The sequence below is a fragment of the Uranotaenia lowii genome, chromosome 1, assembly GCF_029784155.1.
Source record: "Uranotaenia lowii strain MFRU-FL chromosome 1, ASM2978415v1, whole genome shotgun sequence".
Lineage (NCBI taxonomy): Eukaryota > Metazoa > Arthropoda > Insecta > Diptera > Culicidae > Uranotaenia > Uranotaenia lowii.
Window position 1 is genome coordinate 17,598,577 of NC_073691.1, and position 25,000 is coordinate 17,623,576.

At 37.1% G+C, this 25,000-nt stretch overlaps 5 protein-coding genes across 6 annotated transcripts; all 5 read right to left on the reverse strand.

Annotated features, from left to right (window-relative positions):
- Window positions 1–3,363, reverse strand: LOC129755969 (zinc finger protein 37-like). Of its 2 annotated transcripts, XM_055752710.1 has the most exons (8): window positions 2,819–3,363; window positions 2,662–2,745; window positions 2,093–2,243; window positions 1,902–1,963; window positions 794–1,714; window positions 420–729; window positions 263–355; window positions 1–30 (listed from the first exon to the last, which is right to left on the reverse strand). In XM_055752710.1, exons 1-7 carry the CDS (start codon window positions 3,087–3,089, stop codon window positions 292–294), a joined length of 1,863 nt encoding a protein of 620 aa, XP_055608685.1. In that variant the 5' UTR covers window positions 3,090–3,363; the 3' UTR covers window positions 1–30; window positions 263–291. The 2 variants fall into 2 exon arrangements, with proteins under 2 accessions (XP_055608685.1, XP_055608676.1); XM_055752701.1 differs by lacking the exon at window positions 1–30 and having other exon boundaries at window positions 39–355; window positions 2,819–3,362.
- Window positions 3,364–5,742: 2,379 nt separating this feature from the next.
- On the reverse strand, window positions 5,743–7,938 carry LOC129757504 (zinc finger protein 2-like). The gene is made up of 5 exons (XM_055754772.1): window positions 7,629–7,938; window positions 7,390–7,571; window positions 6,339–7,228; window positions 5,972–6,278; window positions 5,743–5,908 (listed from the first exon to the last, which is right to left on the reverse strand). The coding sequence occupies exons 2-5, from the start codon at window positions 7,518–7,520 to the stop codon at window positions 5,830–5,832; spliced, it is 1,407 nt and encodes a 468-aa protein (XP_055610747.1). The 5' UTR covers window positions 7,521–7,571; window positions 7,629–7,938; the 3' UTR covers window positions 5,743–5,829.
- Window positions 7,939–11,334: 3,396 nt separating this feature from the next.
- On the reverse strand, window positions 11,335–13,741 carry LOC129756161 (zinc finger protein weckle-like). Its single transcript, XM_055752950.1, has 5 exons — window positions 13,586–13,741; window positions 13,259–13,427; window positions 11,998–13,196; window positions 11,621–11,933; window positions 11,335–11,559 (listed from the first exon to the last, which is right to left on the reverse strand). The coding sequence occupies exons 2-5, from the start codon at window positions 13,405–13,407 to the stop codon at window positions 11,400–11,402; spliced, it is 1,821 nt and encodes a 606-aa protein (XP_055608925.1). The 5' UTR covers window positions 13,408–13,427; window positions 13,586–13,741; the 3' UTR covers window positions 11,335–11,399.
- Window positions 13,742–14,404: 663 nt separating this feature from the next.
- On the reverse strand, window positions 14,405–16,556 carry LOC129739390 (zinc finger protein 484-like). Its single transcript, XM_055730820.1, has 4 exons — window positions 16,117–16,556; window positions 15,014–16,053; window positions 14,621–14,915; window positions 14,405–14,559 (listed from the first exon to the last, which is right to left on the reverse strand). The coding sequence occupies exons 1-4, from the start codon at window positions 16,212–16,214 to the stop codon at window positions 14,439–14,441; spliced, it is 1,554 nt and encodes a 517-aa protein (XP_055586795.1). The 5' UTR covers window positions 16,215–16,556; the 3' UTR covers window positions 14,405–14,438.
- A 146-nt stretch (window positions 16,557–16,702) lies between these two features.
- On the reverse strand, window positions 16,703–21,420 carry LOC129739389 (zinc finger protein 181-like). Its single transcript, XM_055730819.1, has 6 exons — window positions 20,735–21,420; window positions 18,633–20,262; window positions 18,377–18,494; window positions 17,283–18,319; window positions 16,906–17,200; window positions 16,703–16,849 (listed from the first exon to the last, which is right to left on the reverse strand). Exons 3-6 carry the CDS (start codon window positions 18,469–18,471, stop codon window positions 16,717–16,719), a joined length of 1,560 nt encoding a protein of 519 aa, XP_055586794.1. The 5' UTR covers window positions 18,472–18,494; window positions 18,633–20,262; window positions 20,735–21,420; the 3' UTR covers window positions 16,703–16,716.
- Window positions 21,421–25,000: the final 3,580 nt, after the last annotated feature.

Genomic DNA, 25,000 nt, shown 5'->3' on the forward strand with positions numbered 1-25,000 from the left:
GCAAATTTAATGTGTTCCTTGCTGTTTTACCTGCAAGACAAAATTTTTGTAAGAAAATAAATGTCATTGTTAGACGGTAAACTATGTAAATAAAAAAAATAAATGTCTATTGTAACTATTGTTGCCCTAGAAACATAACAACATATTCAAACATTGAATGCTTAACGACCCGATACATGTTTTAGTTAGGCTTGTGTTACAATTAGGCTTGTCCTAAAAAAGGGAGCGCCAGCAACTCTTAAAAAACATTCTTGAGTTTTACCTTTTTTTAACCATTAATCTTAAGATTGATCACATTTTATGTTTTTCGTGAATAGCCTTTACGTGGACATCTTTCCCTTGCTTAAATTTAAATCTAAAATAGTAAGCAAAAAAAATTAAAACGATCAAACCATTCTTTACATATCTGAAAACCGTACTTTTTTCCACACTGGTCGCATTCGTAGGGGTACACATTGAGGTGAATTCTCATGTGCTCATTCAATTTGGTTTTTATTGTGAACCTTTTACCACAATGTTCACACTCGAATCTCTTATCAGATGCATGAATGCGCATATGCAAACTCATACCGTAAGGATTCGTTCGCAAAACCTTCCCGCAAACCGTACAGGTCATTGATTTCGATCCACCATCTTTTCCACCATGTTGGCGATGCTCGTGTCGTTGTTTATGCAAAACGCCATAGAACGTCTTATCGCAACCTTTCTCGCAACGATACGGTTTGATACCTACAACAATTCGAAAAAATATTTGACAAAGAAATAATAAGTTGCTCATTCATATATGTCTTACCTTTGTGCTCGTTAATATGGTATTCCTTAGTCATAATGTGAACCGTTTTTCCGCATAGATAACAAAGCCAATGAGTTTCATTGTATGTCAACGGTTTGCGATTTTTTCTTTGATGCGCAAGATACTCTTCTCTAGTCATTTTTGATCTTTTCCGTTTTGAAATTACATTTGTGTTATTTTTCGTTTGGTCATCCTTTTTATTGTGCTGTGTACTTTCTGTACTTTTATCTGCAGCAAGAAGTGCAAAAGTGACGCTCTCATTGATATCAGAAACATCGTGCTCGAATGGTATTTCAACAACCGATTCAACTTTCAAAATTTCTGCTGTATTTTGAACGTCCTCGCCCTCCCGTTCTAGTTGCTGATCTTCATCATCCATTTCCAATGCTTCAATTCGTATTGGTTCTATCAAGAGATCCTTGTACTCCAGACGGGAAAGCTCATAGGCATAAGAACCATCCGAAGTAATCGTTTCAGTTGGGTCTTCAACAGAAGAACTACTCAAAGCAGTTGTTTCACTTGGTTCGCCAACAGAAGAACTATTGAAAATAATCTTTGCATTTGGTTCACCAACAGAAGAACCTTCCAAGTTAGAAGTTCCGCTGAGTCTATGAACATCGTTGTTGTGGAGAACTCTGTAGGTATCGGCAGCAATACCCAGTTCTACCAAATGTTGCACAAGCATTCTTTTACATTTTCTGACGGCCGCCACGTTCGATTGAATTTCCCAAAAGCCACTTTTAAGAGTAACGTCAGAAACTTCTAGCAGCATGTTCGCATCGTGCACAGCTTGAATAAAATCCGTTGTGATATCCATCAGGATTGAACAGTTGTTACAAATAAGATGGTGATCAGAATATTTGTAATTGAAGAGGTTTTGCGCTTTTTTTATTTCATCTTCATCAAACAACTCGAGGAAATCTGAAAAAAAGCTGAGTTAATCACAGTGTAAATTCATGTAAACTTCACAGCTAGATATACTTTTTCCAGTTCAACAGACTCTCATTTTGTTTACTTTTTAATAGAATTTACCGTTTTGTGAGTTAAAATTTAGTATTAAGCTGTAAAGTTTCCAAACAATCGAAAAGGGGAATGATTTCGAAATTACCTGATTTAAGTAATCGTAAACATAAACGGCAGTACGATTTCAAAGGTATATTAGCCGTGCCGCTAAAAATAAATTGATATTTTTTAACATTTTTTTGCAACCTTATGCTAAATACTGATAGTTTTCATTTATGAAGGTAACGTTAACGGTTTAGTGGGGTTTGGTTAATTCATCTACGCGAAGGTAATTACCTCTCATCATTGTCGGTAGATTTAGGTCCGGATTCGCCAATATCTTCTGATTCGGACTTGATTTCTACATCTTCCAAGTTCTTGCATGGAACGAACATTTCTTCCAATGCCTTCTTCTGTTCTTCGGCTTCTTGGCCATCGTTTTTAAGTTCTGCGAACAAAAATTATAATTAATATTAGGCACACATATATTTACACAGGATTTTTTTAAAAGGCTGATGAGCATCTTTTTAATTGAAAAAAAAACGACAACTGTGTAAAAGTAAAAAAAATGGTAAATTTGTATACTGTCCAATCATTTTCAATTTTGTGGACCAGTGTGAAGTGGTCTGGAGTATTAGAGGACTGTATTAGAGATCCCTTGGTGCCCAATCTACTTGCTACGTCCACTAAAAGCTACGTCCGAATTAATCGACCTCCTAGGGGTGGGTTGGTAAAGAATTAGTCCGAGGACCTTTTGTGAAATGTGAATGAAATTCTCAAGATTTAAATATTGGTAACAAAAGTGTGGCATTTCAGAAATAGTAAATATTTTGAATTTCTTGCAATTTATCAGCTACTTTACTTACCGGGTGGTGGATCATCCCATGGCAGTGGGGAAATCGACCAAGATCGTCGTGGCTGAGGCTCAGGTGCTCGGAGGTTGGGCACAGCTGAAATTTTTTTATACGAATAACATTTCGAATGTAAAAAAAAAATTTAAAAATTAAAAATTAATTGTTATACCTTTTGAAACGAGACGTCTTATCTGTTTTGCAAGGGCAGGATAGGACTGGAATGCAAACCCAGCATCATAACCATAACATTCCGACCCGAAGTGTTCCGAACAGATACCTTGATTTGCCGCGGGTGTCCATTCTTTCCCGTTGTCACAAAATACTCTCCAAGCTTCCCACTGCTGTTTGTTTGTAGGAAATTTATGATACAGGATGGTGGTATCGTGTTTCGTAACCGATATTTTGTTTCTACAACCTCGGACTGCACAATAATAAATCATTTTCTCGAAATGTACTTTAAAACTCGATTGAAAGCATAGCGTTCTCCAATGTTTATGTTCATATTAACTTTTATGGCGTTCACGTTCACCCTACTCGAAAAGATTTCAAATGCGTGTTCATTTTGTCATGTTTCCAAAAACAGCGTTGCCAAGTGAAAAGATTTTTCAATCTGAACCAAGGTGCTTACAGTTAGGGTGTAAGCATTTTGAGGAAAAGTAGGCAAGAAGTACCAAACATTTCTGTGGTGGAGACGTAACGCTTTTTGACAGCCAGTTGTTCGCCTGATTAGCCTACCATGTCCAATGTGGTACAAAGATATGTATACAGGTACCATGCCTATACGATTACGATTGCCTGTCACAAGATGGTCGATTCCGTGTTTTGGTATATTAACCCACCCGTAGCTGTACTTACCCTGATCTGAACCATGTTCATTTTCATAAATTTAGGCAAGTTCATACATTTCATCCACAAATAGCTTCGTGCAAATTCGAAAACATATGTTTTACCACGCGTGGGCCCTCCACAAGCATGCATAGTCTAAGTCTCGTCATTGTTAGCTGGGTTAGCTGAATGTCCGAACGAACTTCTCAGGAAAAGTGCGAGAATCCGTATTTCAGGGCTAGAAGCGACCATGCGGTAAAAAAGTAGGGCAAAATAGTTACTTTGAAGTGAAATTAGGGTAAAATTAGTGACCAGATCAAGACGAAACCTAACTAAAAAATGACATTAAAAACTAAAACAAAACACTTTAAAGACAATTCTGTTAATTGAAAAACTTTTTTGGAAGGCTCTTGGCCTCACTTGTAGAAAAGCAATATGTTGGACAAAAGAGGAACATTTTAAATGAGCTTAGATAACTTAAGAACAGCGACCGCAGAATCCTACAGTTCTAAAGAAACAATGGAAGGGAACCAAAAGATCGTACTGTAAAGACTAGGACAACAAAGCCCGAAAAGATCTTCGAGTTTATCCATTTTCTTTGAAAAAAAAACCCACAAATTTTGAAAATTTATTCTATAGTGAATGCACCATCAGAATTTTTTCAATGGCACTAAAACAGTTGAAAAATTCTAAAATTATATTGAAAAAGGTTAACAATTCGAAATAAATTTACAGAAATCAAAATTTTCAACAAATTTGTTATATGTGAGAGATCTACAAATGCAAATAAAATACCAGCACATGTTTAACGAAAAGTTTGAAAAATTTACTTGAAGTTGAGCTAAGATTTACATTTATAGAAATTTCATTTCATGAAAGAGTCATGAAATTAAAAATTGGGAGATCCTCATGAAAAAGTGACAAAACAATGAAAGAGGTTTAAAAAGATAAAGGACAAAATGTTAACAGAAGATTGACAATGACTTAAAGAAGCTTAGCGAAAAAACTGACTTAAGATGATAATAACACAAAAAACTAAATAATTCTACGAGACCTATCTTCAAAGTAGAATATAATTTTTCTAATTTAAAACTAACTCAAAGGGAATTTAATTACACAAATTGAACATTTCCTAAGAGATTCACTGCAGCCTTTATTGCTTGATTCACATATCAATCATTAGAAAGATTTACTAGAAAAAAAAATGATGTTCAAAAAGGAAGGAAATATTCATAGATGATTTTACACGACAATTTCTTTAAAAAAATAACAGATCCAAGAAACACCTCAGAAATATAGTCACTGATATAGTATCCATCCAAGAAACGCCTATTGGAATATTGTAGTAACCTCTATAAAGGTACAAAAATTACTGTAAGTTATCCAAAACTCGATCGAATGGTTTGAAATCATTGCATATTTACCAATCTTTCAAATGATTCGAAAATGTCTAGAAATAAAGGATCTTAGAAATGAAATATCTGATATTTTCGATTCAATTGAGTCAATTGATTGTTATTTTTTTTTTAAATTTAGTTGAGAATTATTTTTAACAAATTCAAGCTTCAAAAGTCATACCACTTCAAATCTTGGTTAAACATGTTGTAATAGTGTCACTTTAGGAAATATTTTTTTTGACACGAATGCCAAAACGCTGGTAAAGTATCACAAATAAACAAAAAACTAAATATTTTTTAGGCGGAAAACTATTTTTGGTTAAATTCCAATTGTCATCCATATAATGTTTAAGTGTAAGCGATATATCAAAGCAATAATCTTCTTTACTGAATCTGAGCCATTCTCTCAATAAAGGTCGTGTGAATTCCCACAGGACTTGAAAGGAAAGAAAAGGAATCCGTCAAATAAATAATGAACGAATAACCTAATAATTAACTTATGAATACATACCACTTGTCGTGAAACAATATAATGTTTTGAATAATGAGTAGAAAAAGTTAAAAAAAAATAAGCTCAGTTGTAAGGAAATTATATACAAAATAGTGACTTAAGGAACCAAATTTCAAAAAAAGTTACTTCTGAGTGACCAGCCTGAAAAAAGTGACAAAGTTACTAAAAAGTTACCAACTTCTAGCCCTGGTATTTGTATTTCATCGAACAATATTGTCTACGTGAACTATAGCTCTGAGGATGTACTTATCTTTTCTTGTCATGATCCCTTCCATGGAATGTGGCAATTTGAACAAGCAAGCAAACGGCTTTTCGAAGTTGTCTATACCGAACAAATGTGCTAATGAATTCGCCCTCAAGTTCAAATGTCAAAATGGGTTTTATTCCTTCCTTAAAGTATTGGGTTTTTTTTCTCGCAGAACTGATGAAGTATTGGAGAAAATATTGTTACATCTTTTGTGACAAAACGGACTTTTTTTCATGAACAGATTTTTCATGACCCTTCAAGCTAGCTTTATATTTGAATCTAAAATTAAATCAAGAAGCATTAGAATTACGACTACTTGAATGAACAAAGACTGAAACTTACTTTTTCGAGCAATAATTGCACTCGTACCGGTAGACATCCAGGTGTACGATGCGATGCCGCAAAAGAAAGCGGCGCTGTGTATAGGTTTTGCCGCACGTCTCGCACCTGAACTCTTTGCCTTCGTGCACTTTTTTGTGAAGGTTCAGGTCGTTCACGCAACCTCTGATAACCTTGCCGCAGATGTCACATTCCTGTGTTTTGGCCCCGCCATCACTGCCTCCATGCATGCGATGCTCGTGTCTTTGCTTGTGCAGCACACCGTAAAACCTTCGGTCACAGCCTTTTTCGCAACGGTACGGTTGAATACCTAAAAGGGTTGGGGAAAATATATTTTTGTTTGGAACCAGAACGCGAAAATGTGACTAACCTTTGTGTTCATTCAGGTGATGCTCACGTGTCATGATGTGGATGGTTTTGCCACAAAAGTCGCACAAAACATGCGTTTGATTGTACGTAAGCGGCTTGCGTATTTTTTTCTTTTTTGTGTTAATGATCATACCGTCGGTTGCTTTTTTATGCGATTTTTTAGCTTTATTGCTCGATTCATTTCTTGAACTTTTACTTTCAATGGTAGGTTTTTCTAAACTTGTCTGTTCCGAAGTTCCTTTTCTATGAGGTTTACGTTTCTTACTCGCCACTGATGTTTTGGATGATGTTGGTTTTATCGATGGTTTCGTTTCAATCGGAATTTCTTCGAACTCAATTTCTATTTCCTCATCAGGTGGTCCTGGTATCATATTTGAATCTTCTAACTGAATATCTTCTGAATCGTCATAGTGTCGGTAAATCATTTCCTCAGAGCTGTCAGAATCGGATTTTTTTGCAATAAGATGTGTATCGTCGAATCCTCTAAACATTTCCATTTTTTCTTCATCATCGACGTTTTCAACCGAACACTCGACCATTGAATTCAACTCCTGCAGATGGTACTCGACCATAATACGACTTTTCGCAACTGCCTCCACGTTATCCGGGTCTTGCCAGAAACTGCCTTGCAAGGTAAATGACCCGTACTCCAGTATACGATTGGCATCTAAAACAGCCTGTTTGAAGTTTACCAGTATGTCCATTAGATTGGTGCAGTTATCGCAGACAAATTGATTGGTCGCGTCGATAACACAGGCAAAAAATGATTCAAAATTGCTCAGGCAGGTACCGTCTAAGGGCGCCAAATATTCTACCGGTACCTTACGGAGGCACATGCGACACTGGGACGAGGACGCTTTCGGTATTTTAGTTGTACCGAGCAGGCACGCTCTAAGAAATAGATAACAAATTAAGCTCGAGAGTAGAATGTTTCTAAATTATAAAAAAAATACATATCCTTAACCTGAACTATAGTTTATAACTGACAGGCTCCCGTACTAAGTTAAGAGTCCTAAGTCCTAACAATATCAATAATATACATTAAACATTACCTTTTGTAATCTCCTGTAGGAGAGTCAAATGCCTCATACGGCGATTCGCTCGATTCTTCCTTTATTGGCATCTGCTCATAATTAGATTCGATTAACAAGTCTTTCAAAACATAATTTTCAGAAACTGCCATCGTAAACTTCTTAATTCATAAATCTCTGCAACCTTTGAAACGCTTTAAAATCTGAAATAAAAAGTGGTGAGAATACATTGCCAAAATTTAAAAATATTCAGAACTTACATCTTCACGCAAAATCCAGTTACTTCTATTCCATTTTTCCGGTAAATTTGTTTATATAAACAGTTTTAATAAACTTTTTTTACAATAATCAGAAATTATTTCTGATTTTTTTAGCCAGGCATCAACAACAAAATATATTGACGTTTTTTGTTGGTCGTCCACTAATTACGTAGTACCATTTTAACAGTGATTTTAATAAGAAACGTAAAATTCTAACGGAGAAAAATGGTGGAAAATCCATGTACCTTTCTCAGGGTCAAAAGATAACATGAATTTTCAGAACAATGTTTTGAAAAAAGGACTATAAAACAGTATAAAACTGTTTATTGAAAAAAAATGAACGTTAACCAAAAAAGAACTGAAAGAGGATTATTGTGTCGGACTAAGAAGAATTTGACAGCCTGTCGCAGTATGCATATTTGGTGAAATGAACACCTTCATTCGGTTCATTCAGGATTTATCGTGCGATGCTGCCAGTTTTAATGAAATTTTAGTTTTTACGAACGAATTTTAAAATCGTTAAAATATCGAAAATATCATTAAGCCTATACCCGCATGCTTATGCTTATGCTTATGCTTATGATACATACACAGCCAGATCTTGTCAGCATCCCGGTGAGTAGTAAAAGTACATTTACTACTCATCTTAACTTGGCCGGGCCCACTGTGCAGTATTGGACGCAGAGACAACTGGAACACAGGGAGGAAGAAACGTAGACAACAGTACCATACGTTTCCATGTTATCATTAAGCCTATACCCGCATATGAAAAAACTCTACCTCAAAAATCAAGACGATTATCGAAACCCTCCAGAAATTGTGACTGTTCATATAAACATAGCTATAAAGTAGCTATATATAGCAAATATAGTTATAAGATTTGCGTATGCCCGCTAAGCCTACACTGAGAAATGAAAACAATATACAAATAATTAGTTTTCTAGATTCTGTTATTTCTCTGACGATTAGGTTTAAAAGGTATAAATCAGTTCTTGCCAAGAAAGGATTCAATGCATAAATTTTAATAACCGTGAGTTCTTTAAAGTCTATAGCTTCAACATTTTTTTTCTATCGCAAGATGTTGCTTCAATCTCAATCTCAATGCAAAAATTTTAATAACCGATAATATATTATATTTTTCGGCAAGAAATAAATAAATACCTGAAAAATAATATTTTGTATATTTCTTTTTCATTTCTGACTGTATGCTTTGGTTTCTATTGAGAGTTACTGGGAGCACTGGCAGAGTAAACCCGTTAAAATTCTGAACCGATAGTGACGCAAATTTTCCGGTTTCCAAATTTTAAAAATTTATCCGAAAAACAAATTTGTTATTTAAAAATGCACTGGCCCTTATCCCGAGCTGCCCGTGAAGCAGCTCAAGTAGAAGAAGAAGAAGAAGAATTTAAAAATGAAATACGGTTGCTTGGTAAAAAATGTCTATTTAAAGTTTTTAATTATGTGAAGTGAAGTGAAGTATACCGTAAAGTGTGAAAGAAGTCAAGATTGTTGGATTGAAGTGGCTGAGCCGGAGGGGCTGGTACTATGCCCTCCGGTCAATCGGTTCGACCGAAATTACAAGAAATTTTCTCCTTATTCTTGAGACGAATGTTGGGCTTCAGACTGTCGACCGAATTTTAAGGTGAGTCCCTATATTTTTCTATTTTGAAATTACAACTTGTAGAACAAAATTTTCAGCGCTAATAATTTTTATTTCAACGGAAACTTGTATGCAAGTTTCATTGCAAACAGCATACATTGGAAGCTTCTACAGAAAACGCAACTAGCAACGCGACCTACAACGCAACGTTCACACGACTAACCAGCTCTCATTTGATCTCCATGGAAATCGCGCAGACCTGTCATACTGGTCGCTTTGTATAGCGCGACCAATCTGATGCCAATGTGTTTTGTAGCGCGACTAGTAGGAAATCCAATAGGAATATTGTTTTTTTTCGATTTGAAGCAGTGATTCCGGGTTTTAAGCACAATAGGGCATTTGCACAGTGCATTAGTATTAGTAAGCCGTTGGGCAAACAAACAACACAGCTTAATGCAAAATGAATACGATTCGAAGGAAGAAAGTTAGTTTTCAAATTTATTTATGAAAACTATAGAAAGTTTTTCAATAAGCAGCACATTTTTAAGGAGCCAGTGCCTTTGTTTATTTGTTCGCAATTTTGTTTTCTGATTTCGAGCGAGATGCTTTGAAAAAATTAAGATTTTGTGTAGGATACGACTGTTTCCTGAGGATGCAGAGGAAATATTGCTAAAGATCTTTATAAATTTCGCAATGAAAACATCTTGCGAGTTAGATATTCCTTCATCTTGCGAGTTAGATATTCTAAAAGATATACCCGAAAACTTAAACAAAAGATCTGGGGGAACCGTTGAATGTACCTTTCAAACATAATAGTCATGTTTTTCCATTTTGTTCTGCTAGTTTCTGCACTGCTACTCAATCAAATATTCACCAAATTGATTCAATTTGTTAGCCAATGATTCAAAATATGCTTATTGACACTTTTTTTTAGAGAAAGGCGCATTCATTTAAATTTTAAACAATATTTTAGCTAAATTTTGCCATTTCCGCATACAAAAACCACTGATGTGTGCCCAACAGACCTCTTGTATGTGTGTGTAGCAAAAGCCCTATCGGCGAGAAAATTTTCATGAATTCTTAGTTCCGGCAAAAAAACAAGGAATTTTGTCGGTTCAAATTTTGGCATTCTTGCAATCCGGGTCGTGATTTGATGAGTTTTTGATGGCTCCCGAAAGAAAGGAGACGATTCAAAGCATTATCAGATGTAGAGAAGTGATGATTTGTAGGGAATTTCAAAGTCACAGGTCGCGCCAGCATGACATACCAATGCGTTGCAACGCAATCTTATTGGAACGTTGCGTTGCGTTGCTAGTTGCTTCAGCATGACATCAGCCTAAATGTATGCTGAAACGCAGCTTGAAAGCCTGTCGCAATTATGTAAGTATTCAAAAAATTTATAGAACTATCCACCAGATGACTGTAACAAGAAAATACCTATAAGCTTCTGGCTAAATGAAACTTTGAAATCTTCAAACTGATTATTTGAAACAGACTTTGTACGTATACCTAGATTGGCTATAAATCAGCGTTTCAATTCAAGATGTGTGTGCAATACCATTGTAATGTTTGGCGGTTTGTCATTTGGTCCTTTTAGAAGTTTGGCATTCAGCGGTTTCTAACACTGTGCGGTATTGTAAATTTGTGAATAAGTCCATTAGGCGGAACAGATAATAGACATCTGAGTAACTAAACATTAAAACAAGCGGGCTTCCTAGATCTTTGAGTAAACCTAAAAAACCAAAACCAAAAAATTGGGATGCAACATTTGCTTAGGAGATATATTTTTTAGTAAATATCTACCGCGAAATGTTCCATACAGCCAAAAAGAAAAATCGCGAAATGGCCTTAAAATTTAACACCGCCTACATTGCCATTTGCCAAATTGTAAACCGCCAATAGACATGTCACGTTTTATGTCCATTTGCCAAATGGTAAACCGCCAAACACTATTCCGCTGAAAACCGCGGACAGCGGTACAACTTATTTGGGTTTTCATAATATTGATTTGCTATTTGCATTCTGAATGTCATAGCATTGATCCTGTCTGAGGTTGTTTAATCAATACAAAGTCGAAAATATAATCATCAAAATTAATCAAACGTATTTAAGAGTAGACATCAAATACTTTAATCCTTATCAATTACAATGAAATGCCACTTTCTAGTCGCTTAGTTAAATCCCGTCGGAAATACTTTTGTGTTCTGTTCTTCCACGGGAGCATCACCCTCTCCGGTCCAAAGCTGTTCTTCAACAACAAAGTTTGCACAATTATTCTTCTTTTCGTGCACATTTTTCTCATGAGTATCCTTGCTTGCTTTATGTTTGAATCTGCAATGAAATAAATTTAAACTATAATTTGTCTGAACGGAATTGAAGTCAGTTCACATACTTTTTTCCACAATACTGACAACTGTACGGGAACAGATCCGTATGGATAATCATGTGCCGCCGGAGATACTTCGGCATCCAGAAGCCGGTGCCGCAAATTTCACACACATGAGATTTCTCCGTTTGCGCGTGCCGTATTTTATGTTGATTTAGCAAACTCTTTGGACCGCGAATTATTTTGCCACAGATATCACATTCGTGGCTCAGGGCCCCTCCATCAACCCCATGCATCCGTTTCACATGTCGATGACGCAGATATTTCCCGTAGAATGTCAGATCACAACCTTCTATCGGACAGGAGTAGGGCTTGATACCTTCAAACGAGAAACGTAGCAACAGGTTAGAAATGATCGCCAGAATTTGTTGCTTGCTACTTACCAAGGTGTTGGTTCATATGCGGTTCCTTAGAATGAATATGAATAGTTTTGCCACAGGTATCACATAGGGTGTGTGTTTCCAACCGATCCAGTTTTCTTCTTGGCTTGGGCTCTTTCTTTATTTTAGGTGTTTTGATTTTAACTTCCGATGGATCCTTAACTTTATTTTTAGATCCTGGTTTTCGACCCCGTTTCTTTTTTGGCGGTGAATCTTCATCATCTAACCATTTTTCCCTACTTGATGACTTGATGTTTGAATCGTTCGATTTTATCTTGGGGGGCCTGCCCCTCTTCTTTTTCGGCGGTTCAGGCTCTTCATAATCCGAGTCGTCGATATCCGAATCATCAAATCTGCCTGCTGTATCGTCATATTTGTCCGGGTCACTAAAATTATCAGCTTCCTCGAGATTGTCCGATGCCGAAGTCTTTATCTCAAGTCGATCCGAGGCATCCATATAATCCGAGTCTTCCATATGTTTTGCAGCAACTGGTTCATCTTCTTCTTCATCTTTTGTCTCGTTATCATTGTCATTGTCATTGGCAGAATCTGCACGTTCCACGGATGCTGTATCGTTATAATCATGGTCACTTTCGTATGGAGCGATTTCTCTTTTCGGTATCGGAAGCTCTTCCGGTGAAGGAGGATGCAAGTTCGTGTAGCGAGTATATTCATCATCGATTTTTCTCCGGTGCTGCTCCGTCAGCGATTTGCAGAGACCAATAGCAGACTGATGCTCAGGTGTTAACCAACTTTGCTCCTCAAAAGTTATCCTAGTATTGGCAAGCAAAACAACCGATTTCGCGATCGATTCCCGAAAATTCAAAAAACATTCCACCAAATTGTAACAAATTTCACAAACAAAGGCGAACGCATCCTGAGTGAAACGTTTAATGTGCAAAGCGTTCCGTACCTTCACCCTCAGCTTGGTGTCAATCAGTTTGAGCGAGCTCTGGGGTAACCGGTGCAAACAAAATCGACATTGCGGTGGAATTTTTTCCTCTGGCTCACGGATGCTTGTTCCACAGTCCGTAATCCTCGTCGATTTGAGCTTCATTTTTTCCCAAAATGCATCGAGTTCGTCATTCGTCACCTGCACTCCGCGGGTTTGTGTTTGACGAACAATTTGTTTAGGTTCCGGTACGGCATCATGTCGGTGATGTTTTCGCTGGATCGGAGAATCCCCTCTGGATGAGTCTCTTCTGTAACGAATATAGGGTTGTAGAGCTGCTATGAAATTGGGACCAAATATGAGTAAATAAACCTTTTTCGACGCATTGAACGCAGCGAAGTGTTTTCATCTAACATCAAAGGACATTCGTCAGGATCGAGCTTTACAACGACCTCTTCGAATGAGGGCCCTACTACATCGATTTCTCGTTCGAGCTTGGGACTTATCGGTTCTTCATCCATTATTCTCTAGAGCTTTTAAACTGAGGCAAAAAGGAAGTAAGTAATTCAAAAAAACAAAAATATCAAAGGCCTATGAATAAAACCAATATCGTCAAACAATTTCCACATAGGTCTTTCTCAAATGTTAGTCAAATATGGTCGGATTAAGGAAGAAAATTTGCGATGATAAAAACCTTACCAACTGGTTCTAGAATAGTTTTTTCTCGATCACTTCAGCTAGCATAAACGTTCACGAACAAATTAAAACAATTTCCGACGGAAAAGGAACCAGATTTTAGACCAATTTCCTCAAAAATATCTCCGTTCTTTGAAATCCACTAAACAAGCTTGGAGATCGAATTTATTCTGACAGCTGCAGTGTTTTTCACTTATTGCTTACGATGAATGAACCAATGAACAAGCACAAAATTCATTATTGAACGCTAGGCAAGAATCAGGCTCGTAGGGATGTACAGGAATAAACACTTAACTGAATTAATTTTTCGAAAATAATAATTAATAGAAAATAGCAATCTGACACAATTTAAACAAAATATTACAAAATGTTGGGTTAAAATTGATTGTATGAAAAGCTTATGCTGAATTGTTTTGAAATATAATTAGATATGTTCCATTTATTGCAAATTCCCTCACAATTGTGTTCTTGGTCCGAAACTGCATTTCGAAACATTCCACATAAAATATCTTGTCTCGAAAACATTCTTGTTTCTAGCCGATTTTTCTCGAATTTCATGTGTCCTTTCTCAATTAGATTAATATTTTATCAAAAGCGATTGTAGCTAACTCTGGTTTCAATACTCATTGTGTACTAGGTACTTGGTGGCTCAACAAAAAGTCGAAATCGTGTTCTTTGTGGTATATACTTGATGGTATCTGATAATGAGATTATAGGACAAACCAAATCACCATTCACCATTAATTTAAAATGAAATTTCAGAGTGGATTGTGACATGGTCTATGAATCGACCCACTATGGATTAAAAGATAAATGTTGTTGAAATTATGTAGGTCTTATATTATACTGCCAACATCTACACAATAGAATTATCGAACACTGCCGAACTACTAGCAGCACCAATAGCGCTACCGAAATCGTGTTTCTTTTCGTGCATATTTTTCTCGTGAGTGTCTTTGCTGGCTTTATGTTTAAACCTGTAAGGTAAAAATGACTTTTTAACATCATTTCACAAAAACTTCCATTACTCGAACTTACTTCCGGCCGCAATACTGACATTCGTACGGGAACAAGTCAGTGTGGATGATCATGTGTCGTCTCATGTATTTGTGGGTCCAGAATTTCTTGCCGCAAATGTTACATGCAATCGATTCTTCGGCAGTCTCGTGGTGCATCATGTGCTCTTTAATTTTGTCAACCGAATTCATCACGGTGAGGCCACAGATGTCGCACACTTTTTTGTTGTGGATGCGGGTGATATGCCGGTTCCGGTTAGTTTTGGAGTAAAATTTCTGTCCACAGTTCTCGTAGGGACATGCATACGGTTGTACACCTGTGTATGAGGACAATGTTTACAAATTTTACTGTTAAGTTTTATAGATGGGAACAAAATCCATTGGGAAGTTTTATCATTTTTTTTCATACACTCACCTTTGTGCTGATTCATATGACTCTCTTTCGATGCCGAATGTAAGGTCTTTCCGCACACATTGCATACGAAATGTGTCTCGTAGGGTTTCCTTTCCTTCTTCGCTTTAGGTTTGGCCGCTGAAGCGACTTTTTTCGGTCTTCCTCTCTTGCGCTTAACTTGAGTCACTTTACGGCTTCCATCTGTATCACTACCTTCACTGCTACTGGTGTAGACTGGCTTCGATAAACCTTTTCGTGATAGGTCAGGTCGATAGTCTGCATCACTGTCGTCATGTTGAACAGAATCGTTTGATTCCCTCCCGCTGTTATTCTCTTCAGCTGAATCAGCTGCATTGAACTCAGAGCTTTCCAGTTCAACTTTAACTTGTACTGGATTTTCCTCAGTTGGTGTTCTATCTTCACCTAAAATTTCTGCCATACATTCAAATGGTTCTACTGATTCGTCGTCTTTTGAAATATTTTCATCCTTCTTGTGGATGGTACCTTCTTCCTCTGTTATGTTGACTAAGGGATATTCTACACCATTCAATTTTTGTTCATATTCGTAATACATTCGTTCTATAAAATTCCTATGTCGCTCCACCATAACGCGACAGGTATCTGTGGCAGCAACGTGCTTCGACGAAACCCAATCGTCGCCATTGTCGCATGTTTCAACCTTTCCACCTCTAAGCAAGATTTTAGATCTTATAACCGATTCTTGAAAGTCAAACATTGCGTGCACGAGATTGCTACAATTTACACACACGTACGGATACGAATCGTAAGGGTGGACTTTCAGCTTGAATACCGATCTAACCTTGACCTTTAGCGCGCCTTCAATCAGTTTTAGGTAGCATTTGTCGACTTTACGCAGGCAAAATCGACACTGTGAATCGGCCACTCCGCTGTCCGGCAGAAATATCGGTTCTTCGTCTGCTTTTAGTTTGACCTTTGCTCCTACCACATAACGGTAGAAATCTTCTTGATCCACCTGAACATGGCGTGACGTTCGCTGGCGTTTGCTCTGATTCGATGTGGATTTCGGTTCTGGAATCAATCTGTAATATGACAAAATAATAATAGCTACTGTTTCTTTCCATTATAAACATAGAAGCCCTTACATATCGTGCTTCTCGATCGGTTCTTCTTTGATCACAACCTCTTCAAATAATGGATCCGCGGGTTTCTGTTTGCGGCGCCCAATATTTAGTGTCTCCATTATGAAGCCTTATTAAAAGTAAAATAACTATAAAGAACGATAAGAAATATTAACACTTTCAAAACATTTCACGAAGATTAATTTAAGCGACTGTCAGACATTGTTGTGATTTTTTGGATTTTGTTTTTGCTTGCATTCTTCATTTTCTTCAGAGACGCCTTGCAGATAGTGAAAAACGAAGATAGACACAGTTCATTGTGACATAAATAAACGGCATGAACAAAAATGAACCTTCAACTTACTGAACTGCTGCAGCATGAAGTAATCATTTAACCCATTTAACGCATTTAACCCATTTCGCAGATTACATTACACCAACTGCAACAACGTGATCTTACTAACATCAACAATATAAAATCAATATGGTACCAACGATTAATTAAAATTTGTAATTTTTCTTCTGGTTGTGAGGAAGCACGCGTTAAACCCACTTTCCAAAGGAAATTTTCTTTTAAAATATTCTAAATATTAATTATTCAGCAAAGCACTTTTACTAAAACTGTCAAATTGGATTTATATACGGAGGGTCTTGCGTTTCATTCGAATTACTCCGTGCATCACCAACGGGGCCAAAATCATTCTTTTTTTCATGCATATTTCTCTCATGTGTATCCTTGCTGGCTTTGTGCTTGAATCTAGAATAAAAATAAGTATTTAGTGCCTTATTCGGTCTCCGGTGATCACCACTCACTTCCTCCCGCAGTAGCGACAATCGTGCGGGAATAAATCCGTATGGATAATCATATGCCGTCGCAGATAGTTTTCGGTCCAAAACTTTTTACCACAAATACCGCACGCGACTGCCTCCTCGGTGGTCGCGTGATGCATCATATGGTCCCTCATTCTGCCCGCAGAATTCAGCACCGAACAGCCGCAAATGTCACAAATTTTCTTATTGTGGAACCGACTGATGTGCCGGTTGCGATGTGCCTTGGCATAAAATTTCACACCACAACCCTCGTGTGGGCACGTGTACGGTTGAACACCTTTGCAAAATGGGAAAACGAATATCAATCAACTTTATAGAATAGATCATAAAGTTAGTTACTATTATATTTTAATGCTTACCACTGTGCTGATTCATGTGACTTTCTTTCGTCGCCGAATGTAGAGTTTTGCCACAAATTGTACACACGAAATACTTCTCGTAAGGTTTGCGAACTTTTCGTTCACCAGGTTTTTTCTTGACTTTAGATTTCGCTTCCGAAGTTCCTTTCCTCCGTTTACCCTTTTTAACTTTTACTGTGGCTTCTGCTTCACTATTGTTTGTATTATCACTTTCGCTGTTGGTTTCATCGATAATCTTTATTTTGTTTTTAGGAGATTTTGACGCAGGTTGATAGTCTCCGTCGTTTTCATTATCTACGGTATCTGAATCATTGGATTGATCACAATCGTCGTTGTCTTCATTTCCATTACCGACGTCATCATCATGCTCTGAAAGATCTGGTTCAACTTTTACTTCGACGAGGTTTTCTCCAATTTCATCTTCATTCGCGCACTCTTCAATCAAAGATAATTCTTTAGTAACAGTTTTTTCGTCTTCTGCAGAAGATTCTGTTTTTTCAACTGAAAAATTTTCTTGTTCATTCGAGCGATATTCATAAGCTTCATATATTCGCTCAATATGATTCCGATGTCGACTCAATATTCCTCGGCAAGTATCAGCTGCTGCCACGTGCTTTGTCGATACCCATTCGCTGTTATCTTCAATAAGCTCAACTTTCTCGCTTCTGAGCAAAATTTTAGACTTTATGACCGATTCATAGAAGTCGAACATTGCGTGCACGTAATTGTTACAATTGATGCACACATATGGGTAGGAATCGTAGGGATGAACTTTAAGCTTGAACATTGATCGCACTTTGGCCTTCAAAGCACCCTCAATCAGCTTCAGATATGACTTATCTACTTTGCGCAAACAGAAGCGACACTGCGAGTCAATTACAGCATTATCTGCAAGGAATATTGGATCCTCGTCTGCTTTCAGTTTGCTCTTTGTTCCCACAGCGTAGCGATAGAAATCCTCTTGATCAACCTGAACGTGACGAGACGTTCGATGCCGTCGGCTGTTACTGGTGGACGGTTGCGACTCTGGAAGCATTCTAATATTGGGAAACATTTTAATCTATTTCCTTCCATAACTACAGTTCAGAATTTACCTAATGTTTTTATCGATTGGTTCCTTCACAACAACCTCTTCAAATAGTGGTTTCGGAGCTTTCCGTTTCCGACTGTGTATTTGGTTACCATCCATAGTTTTGCGGTTTCCAACAATAACTTGAAGAAAAATTCGAGCATTAGTACGATTGTTTGCATTTAAATTTACTAATTGAATATACTATACATCTTGTATCCGGTACAGGTAAAAAGAAATCTAGTTGATAACCAAGATTATATTCGAAAATTAGCACCTACCTTAACTTTCAACAGTTCTAAACTGTTCCACAGATAGAAATACAACTGAGAAACATTTTTTAAATAATTTCACAACAGTTTACCAATCCAAAAACTAGCTTTTTCGACAGAAAGATTTAAAAGAAAAACTCGTATCTCCAAAATAAACAACTGGATGAACCATAAAGTTGATGTTCATTTGTATTCGATTTAAGGAATTCATTCCATTACGCGTGAATTTATACCGTATTCGTTTTCACCACCCGAAAGTGTTGCACCATCCACGCTGAAAACGAGCATGAATCGAGTTTTGCACTCACCTTTGTTGGTGTTCGTGAAATCGGCAGTGTCAACAGAAAACATCAAGCTGTCAAAAATCAATTACAGCTGGTATTTGTTTTCGTTTGACTTCGAAAATTGAAATGAAATTTACTTTAGTTGATCATTGTCTTTTAAATAATATGAAAATTTTAGCATGAATTTATATATTATGTTAAATTGTGAAGATTTCAGATTTATTTTGCTTGGTAGATTCGCCTCTGGCTCTGATGATAACTGCAATACCGGCTGATTCTGGGCGGTCTATGCTTGCTGCTGCTGCTAGACTGCAGTTACCCCAGCTTGAAGGTATTTTGAACGTTTATTCCTCGCAAATCTCATCTTCGTTCGAGTACCTATTTCCGTTTTCAGATTACAAAAAAAAAAATAAATAAACCAACCAGCTGATATTTGTTTACATCGGGAACCACGTGCTGTCAAAATTCATGATAGTATTGGTGAGAGCGCAAGCAACACCGAATATTTTCAGAGTGTTCCACCGTCCACTTTATGGTGCACTACCATTGGACTACTCTTCGTAAAAACGAGCATAAAAACAGCAAAAAGTGCACTACCGGTAGTGCCCCGGTGCACCACCACTTGAAAACGAATTCTCTATTAGACTTTGCCCAATCCTATTGAATTCATCCCTCGCAGGGCGGAAAACCTAATTTAATGGAATTTAGGATCGATTAGTTTAAATTTTAATTTCCATTAACACTTGAAGGCCCTAAGTCGAAAAAATGGATCCGAGAAATAGCTCTACTTGCCAACCACTGAGTAGATTTATTCCAATAAAATTTTGAAAAAATATTGAAATTATCCTAATAATGTTTTAACACAGGCATTTCAAGCAGGCCGCAGCCAAAAATCAGTTGAAAAATATAATACACTGGTGACACATGAAAATCGCCAGATTGTATCCCATTTACCCGTAAACTTTTGCCCAGAATGAATTTTCCCCAGAATTACAAATATGAACCATTTCCCAGAAAAAAAATTCCCCAGAGCACCATTTACTAGAATTTTGTTTCCCAGATTTTTTTTTCCTAGAATGGAACATTTCCCAGAATGACACAAATCCCAGATTTTTCTCTCTAGTATTTTTATATGTTTTTTTTTCTGATGAATTCTTGTAAATTTCATATGATTCGAAGTTTATTTTTTCAAAATGATTTTTTAAATGAACCTACAGGTTTGAAATTTTCCAACTAAATTTCTTTTAGAACCAATATTGTTCTTTGTATTATGAGATCAAATTGGTTTGGGTACTTTAATTGATTTAATATTAACCATGGTCCTTTAAAAACCGTTTTGGTATCCGACTCCTCACCTGGGTTGCCAGGTGCCCAGATTTGTCTGTAAAACCAAGACTTTTGACCCTTCGTCCAGATATTGGTCAGACACAGATTTTGCCCAGATTTTTGCTGAGAGTGCCCAGATTTTACAGACTTTTACAATTGAGTGATGAAATCAATATTCATGTATCAAATTTGATCCGTAAGTGCCAGATTAGACTGAAATCTTGCTTGTATTCATTGGTATTTGATCAATCATTCATTAAACTTTTTTTTTAGAATAAGATCGGCATGTTACGTGTAAGAAAACAGTGTTTGTTATATATGTCTCAACTCTAAAATAACCTAAATACCACAGTATCTCCCCCTCCCCCCCGCTCACACGCATCGTGAAATTTCTTGTTTGGTACCAAATTTGCAATCTTCCTTATGCACAGACACACACAGACTTTTTTTCGAAATTGCCCAGATTTTTTATCCTCAACACCTGGCATCCCTGCTCCTCACGCTGTGCGTTCGAATTTGAAAGACATTTTGTCATCCACGCTGTCGCGTGGCGGACAGGGCTAAGGGATCACCTCAAGCTTTCACGCAGACCTAGGAAGCCCCGGCAGTCCTATCCAATGTATTAAGGCCGCCGCTTCCAACCTTTAGTTCAAACGAAATATTAGGAAAATTTAAAAAATATGTCTTGGCAAGGTTTTTCTGAGACTTTCGACATGACACCTGAGACCTGAGACTTGACACTTAACCCTCATCCGCATTAGAGTGTCATTTTGACACTATAGCACATATGAATGCTTGTAACTTTTTTCAGAAGCTTCAAAAAAAAAAAAAATTCTTCGGGGCCTAAATGAATTCAAAAGTTCTTTAATATCGCATCTTTACTTTATTTTGGACGAACCCTTAGAAGCCTGGACAAAAAAAACTCCCTTTTCCGACTTAGAGTGTCATTTTGACACTCCAAAAGTAAAATCTATTAAATTCGTTTGAATTATTTTGAATTTCATACAAAACATATATCACTAGAAACTTTGTAATGTCAGTTAAATATGTTTAGAAAATTATATATAGCATAAAGCTTATAGTTTTCTCGTTATTCAGCATGAAAGAAAAAAAAAATCCGAAAAAACTTGCCTCAGGAAAACTGCTGTAGTTCATATATTGCACGTCCAAAAAATATTTGCTTTATGCATATGAAAGCTGAAGTTAATGTCTACATCATGAAGCCAAGAAATATTTTTTATTTTTATTTTTTTAATGAAATGGTCACAAAAAGTTCAAAAAAGTGGTCTGAAAAACCTACTTTTCATTAGATTGCTAGTAAAAACTATTTGAGCGGTGGTAGAGTTTTTGAAAAAAAATATCATTACAAATTTTATTCAAATTTTGACATTTTGTTGTCTTTAGATTTTGTAGACATTAACTTTAGCTTTCATATGCATAAGACAAATATTTTTTTGGACGTGTAATATATGAACTACAGCAGTTTTCCGGAGGCATGTTTTTTCGGATTTTTTTTCTTTCATGCTGAATAACGAGAAAACTTTAAGCTTTAGCTATATATAATCCCCCTTATTCTGCGCCGCGCGTGACGTGACGATAGTTGAGTCAAGTCGGAGTCACATAAGCCTTGTCACGTTATTCCCGAAGCCGATGTGACAGAGGTTCCATTCTCGTCTGTAAACGTCACTACAAGCATCGATTTGTCACTCACGGTGACTACTAGATTACACAGCAAGAAAAATTCGTGTAAATTTAGATCGAAAACGATGCACGAAAACGGAACATCGATTTTGATGTAAAATTCTATCACGGTGTATTTTTTTCGAGGATGTAATTTTTGAGGCGTGTAAATTTAGATCGAAATCAATGCACGAGATTGGATCACAAAAGCCGTCGTGTAAAAATACACAGGGATGTAAATTTTTAAAATTTATTATCGTAAATATTGATATTTTTTCTAAATATTGAGATTTTTGCTTTTGTCTTGAATAAATACGCCGCATGTATCATTTTTAATTCACATTTATTTCCAAAACTGAACATGAAAAAACCATTCGGAAAGCGTCAAGCTGATATTGTTGTTGCATCCGATGATTCCCAGAACGGGGATGTTTTCGAATCAGCATGATCAGCATCCTCGAATGGTTCCGGAAATCATATTTTTTCGGTCAGCATCCTGCACACTTGAATTGTTCTGACAAAAGTTTTTCCGGATAATCACTGGTCGGATATCTGCCGCTGCGAAAAATCTGACCTTGCTGTAATGGAGAGAAAACTAATTAGTTTCAACCATATTCTTTATTTCACGTCTCATAAACTTACTACTTTAAATACTCTTAAAGTGCTCCTGTAGTTACGCCTTTGAATGACTCGTTTCCGAATAATTTTCCGACTTGTTTACTTTGTGCCCGACGCGCAAACTAACTTGAAATATAAAAAGGCACAATTTAAATATTTGCATTCAATTTTAAATCAAACAGATATAATTTTACACTGTTTGTGATATAAATTTCATTGACTGGTTGATTTTTGCATGATGCAGTGTAAAATTAAATCAAAACAGTTTATTTCTATTCAATTTTGGAAAATAGACTAATATAACATCGAAAGAAGTTTAAATGTCTTCATGTCCATGCAGGTAAATCCTTCTTCGTATTCTCCAACTCGTGTTTACATCCCAGACTACGACAACTCTTCTGTTCAGTTTGATTTGTCTATTCAGCAAGAAATTCGTGGAATACCGGACTCCCACCGCCCACTTCTGATTCCCAGAATTTTCGATGCTAAATATAGACACGTCGATGCTGATAAAATGTACTTTACCGATGGTTCACTTATAGAGGAATCAACAGGATTTGGAGTGTTCAACGAAATGTTCAGCGCATCTTATAATCTCCAGTCACCATGCTCTGTGTATATAGCAGAGTTAGCAGCAATTTTTTGGGCTTTGGACACCATCGCTTCACGGCCTGCGGGACACTACTATATCGTAACAGATAGTCTCAGCTCTGTTGAAGCAATCCGCTCAATAAGACCGGGAAAGCACTCACCGTTCTTCCTTGAGAAGATACGGGATATTTTGAGTGCTTTAACAAGACGTCGCTTCTCCATCACCTTTGTTTGGGTTCCCTCCCATTGCTCGATAGTGGGTAATGAGAAGGCAGACTCTCTGGCAAAGGTGGGGGCGACAGAAGGCGACACGTATCAGCGTGAGATCGTCTTCAACGAGTTTTTCTTTTTAGTTAGGAGAAATTCTCTTGTCAACTGGCAGCGCAAATGGGACAAGGGTGAGTTGGGTCGGTGGCTTCACTCGATTATCCCAAAGGTAAGCCTTAAACCCTGGTTTAATAGATTGAACTTGAGTCGGGATTTTATTTGTATATTTTCCCGTCTCATGTCCAATCATTATTCCTTAGACGCGGTACTCTATCGTTTTGACATTGCTGGCAGCAATTTGTGTAGTTGCGGCCAAGGTTACCATGACATCGAGCATATTGTCTGGTCGTGTGAGGTCCATCTTGTCGCCAGAACGAATTTATTAGACTCCCTTCGGGCCCGAGGAAAACCACTTAACGTTCCAGTGAGAGACGTGCTAGCTGTGCTAGACTTGGACTACATGTTCGAAATTTACCTTTTTCTAAAAGCTATCGATCTCCGTCTATAATTCTTTTTATTTTCATATTTCCCTTTCTATCATCTTTTTCTTTAAACTCAAAGTGTTAAGCTAAGCAAACAATTGTAAAAACAAAAACGATTTTGGCTCCTTAAAACCTGAAGGTATGAGCCGTTTCAAATAAAGAATTATAAAAAAAAAAAAAAGAAGTTTAAAATTACATCTTTTTGTAATTACACTCAAGAAAAAATAGATCACTCGTGTTTTAGATTCCGTGTACTTTTAGAAATTTTTTGCTGTGTAGGATAAGAACTCCAGAAGTTCATTCTGAAAGACGTTTCTCGCCTAAAGCGGCTACTGGAATCGGGTGACTGGACTATCGTCACCTCACGCGCGGCGCAGAATAAGGGGGAATGTTCTAAACATATTTTACTGACATTACAAGGTGATACAAGTTTCATTGTAATCGTTTAGATATAAAAAGAGTTATGAAGATTTTAGCTTGGAGTGTCAAATTGACACTCTTAGTGCTAATTAGGGTAATGAAATCTAATGCGGATGAGGGTTAAGACACGACACCTGAGATCTAAGGCCGATGACATAGTGAGTGCGATGCGATGCGAATTGGCGGAAAATCAACGGACGCAGCCTACGCGAACTCGAGCGGCGGAACAAATTGACATCTGCTTCGCCGCGTTGAGTATGTCAGGTTTAAGCGATTCACATACATTTTCATCAAATGTGGTTCACCGCATTGAACCGCATTCACCGCATCGCATCGCATCGTATTCACTATGTCATCGGCCTAAGACATGAGACCTGAGCCACGAGAATTTAGACCTGAGACATGTCTCATGCCCTATGTCTAAGGTCTCAGGTTTCTTGTCTCATGTCTCTTGTTTTATGTCTCAGGTCTCTGGTCTTATGTGACAGTTCTCAGATCTCAGATCTTATGTCTTAGGTCTTATGTTTCATGGCTCTCGTCTCATGCCTCCGGTCTCATGTCTTATGTCTCAAGTTTTTTGTTTCAGGTCTCATGTCTCGTGTCTCAGGTCTCATGTCTCAGGTTTAATGTTTCAGATCTCACGTTCTCATGTCTCACGTTCTTAGTCTTAGAGCTAAGATTTTTCCAACTTCAAAAATGTCTTAGTCTG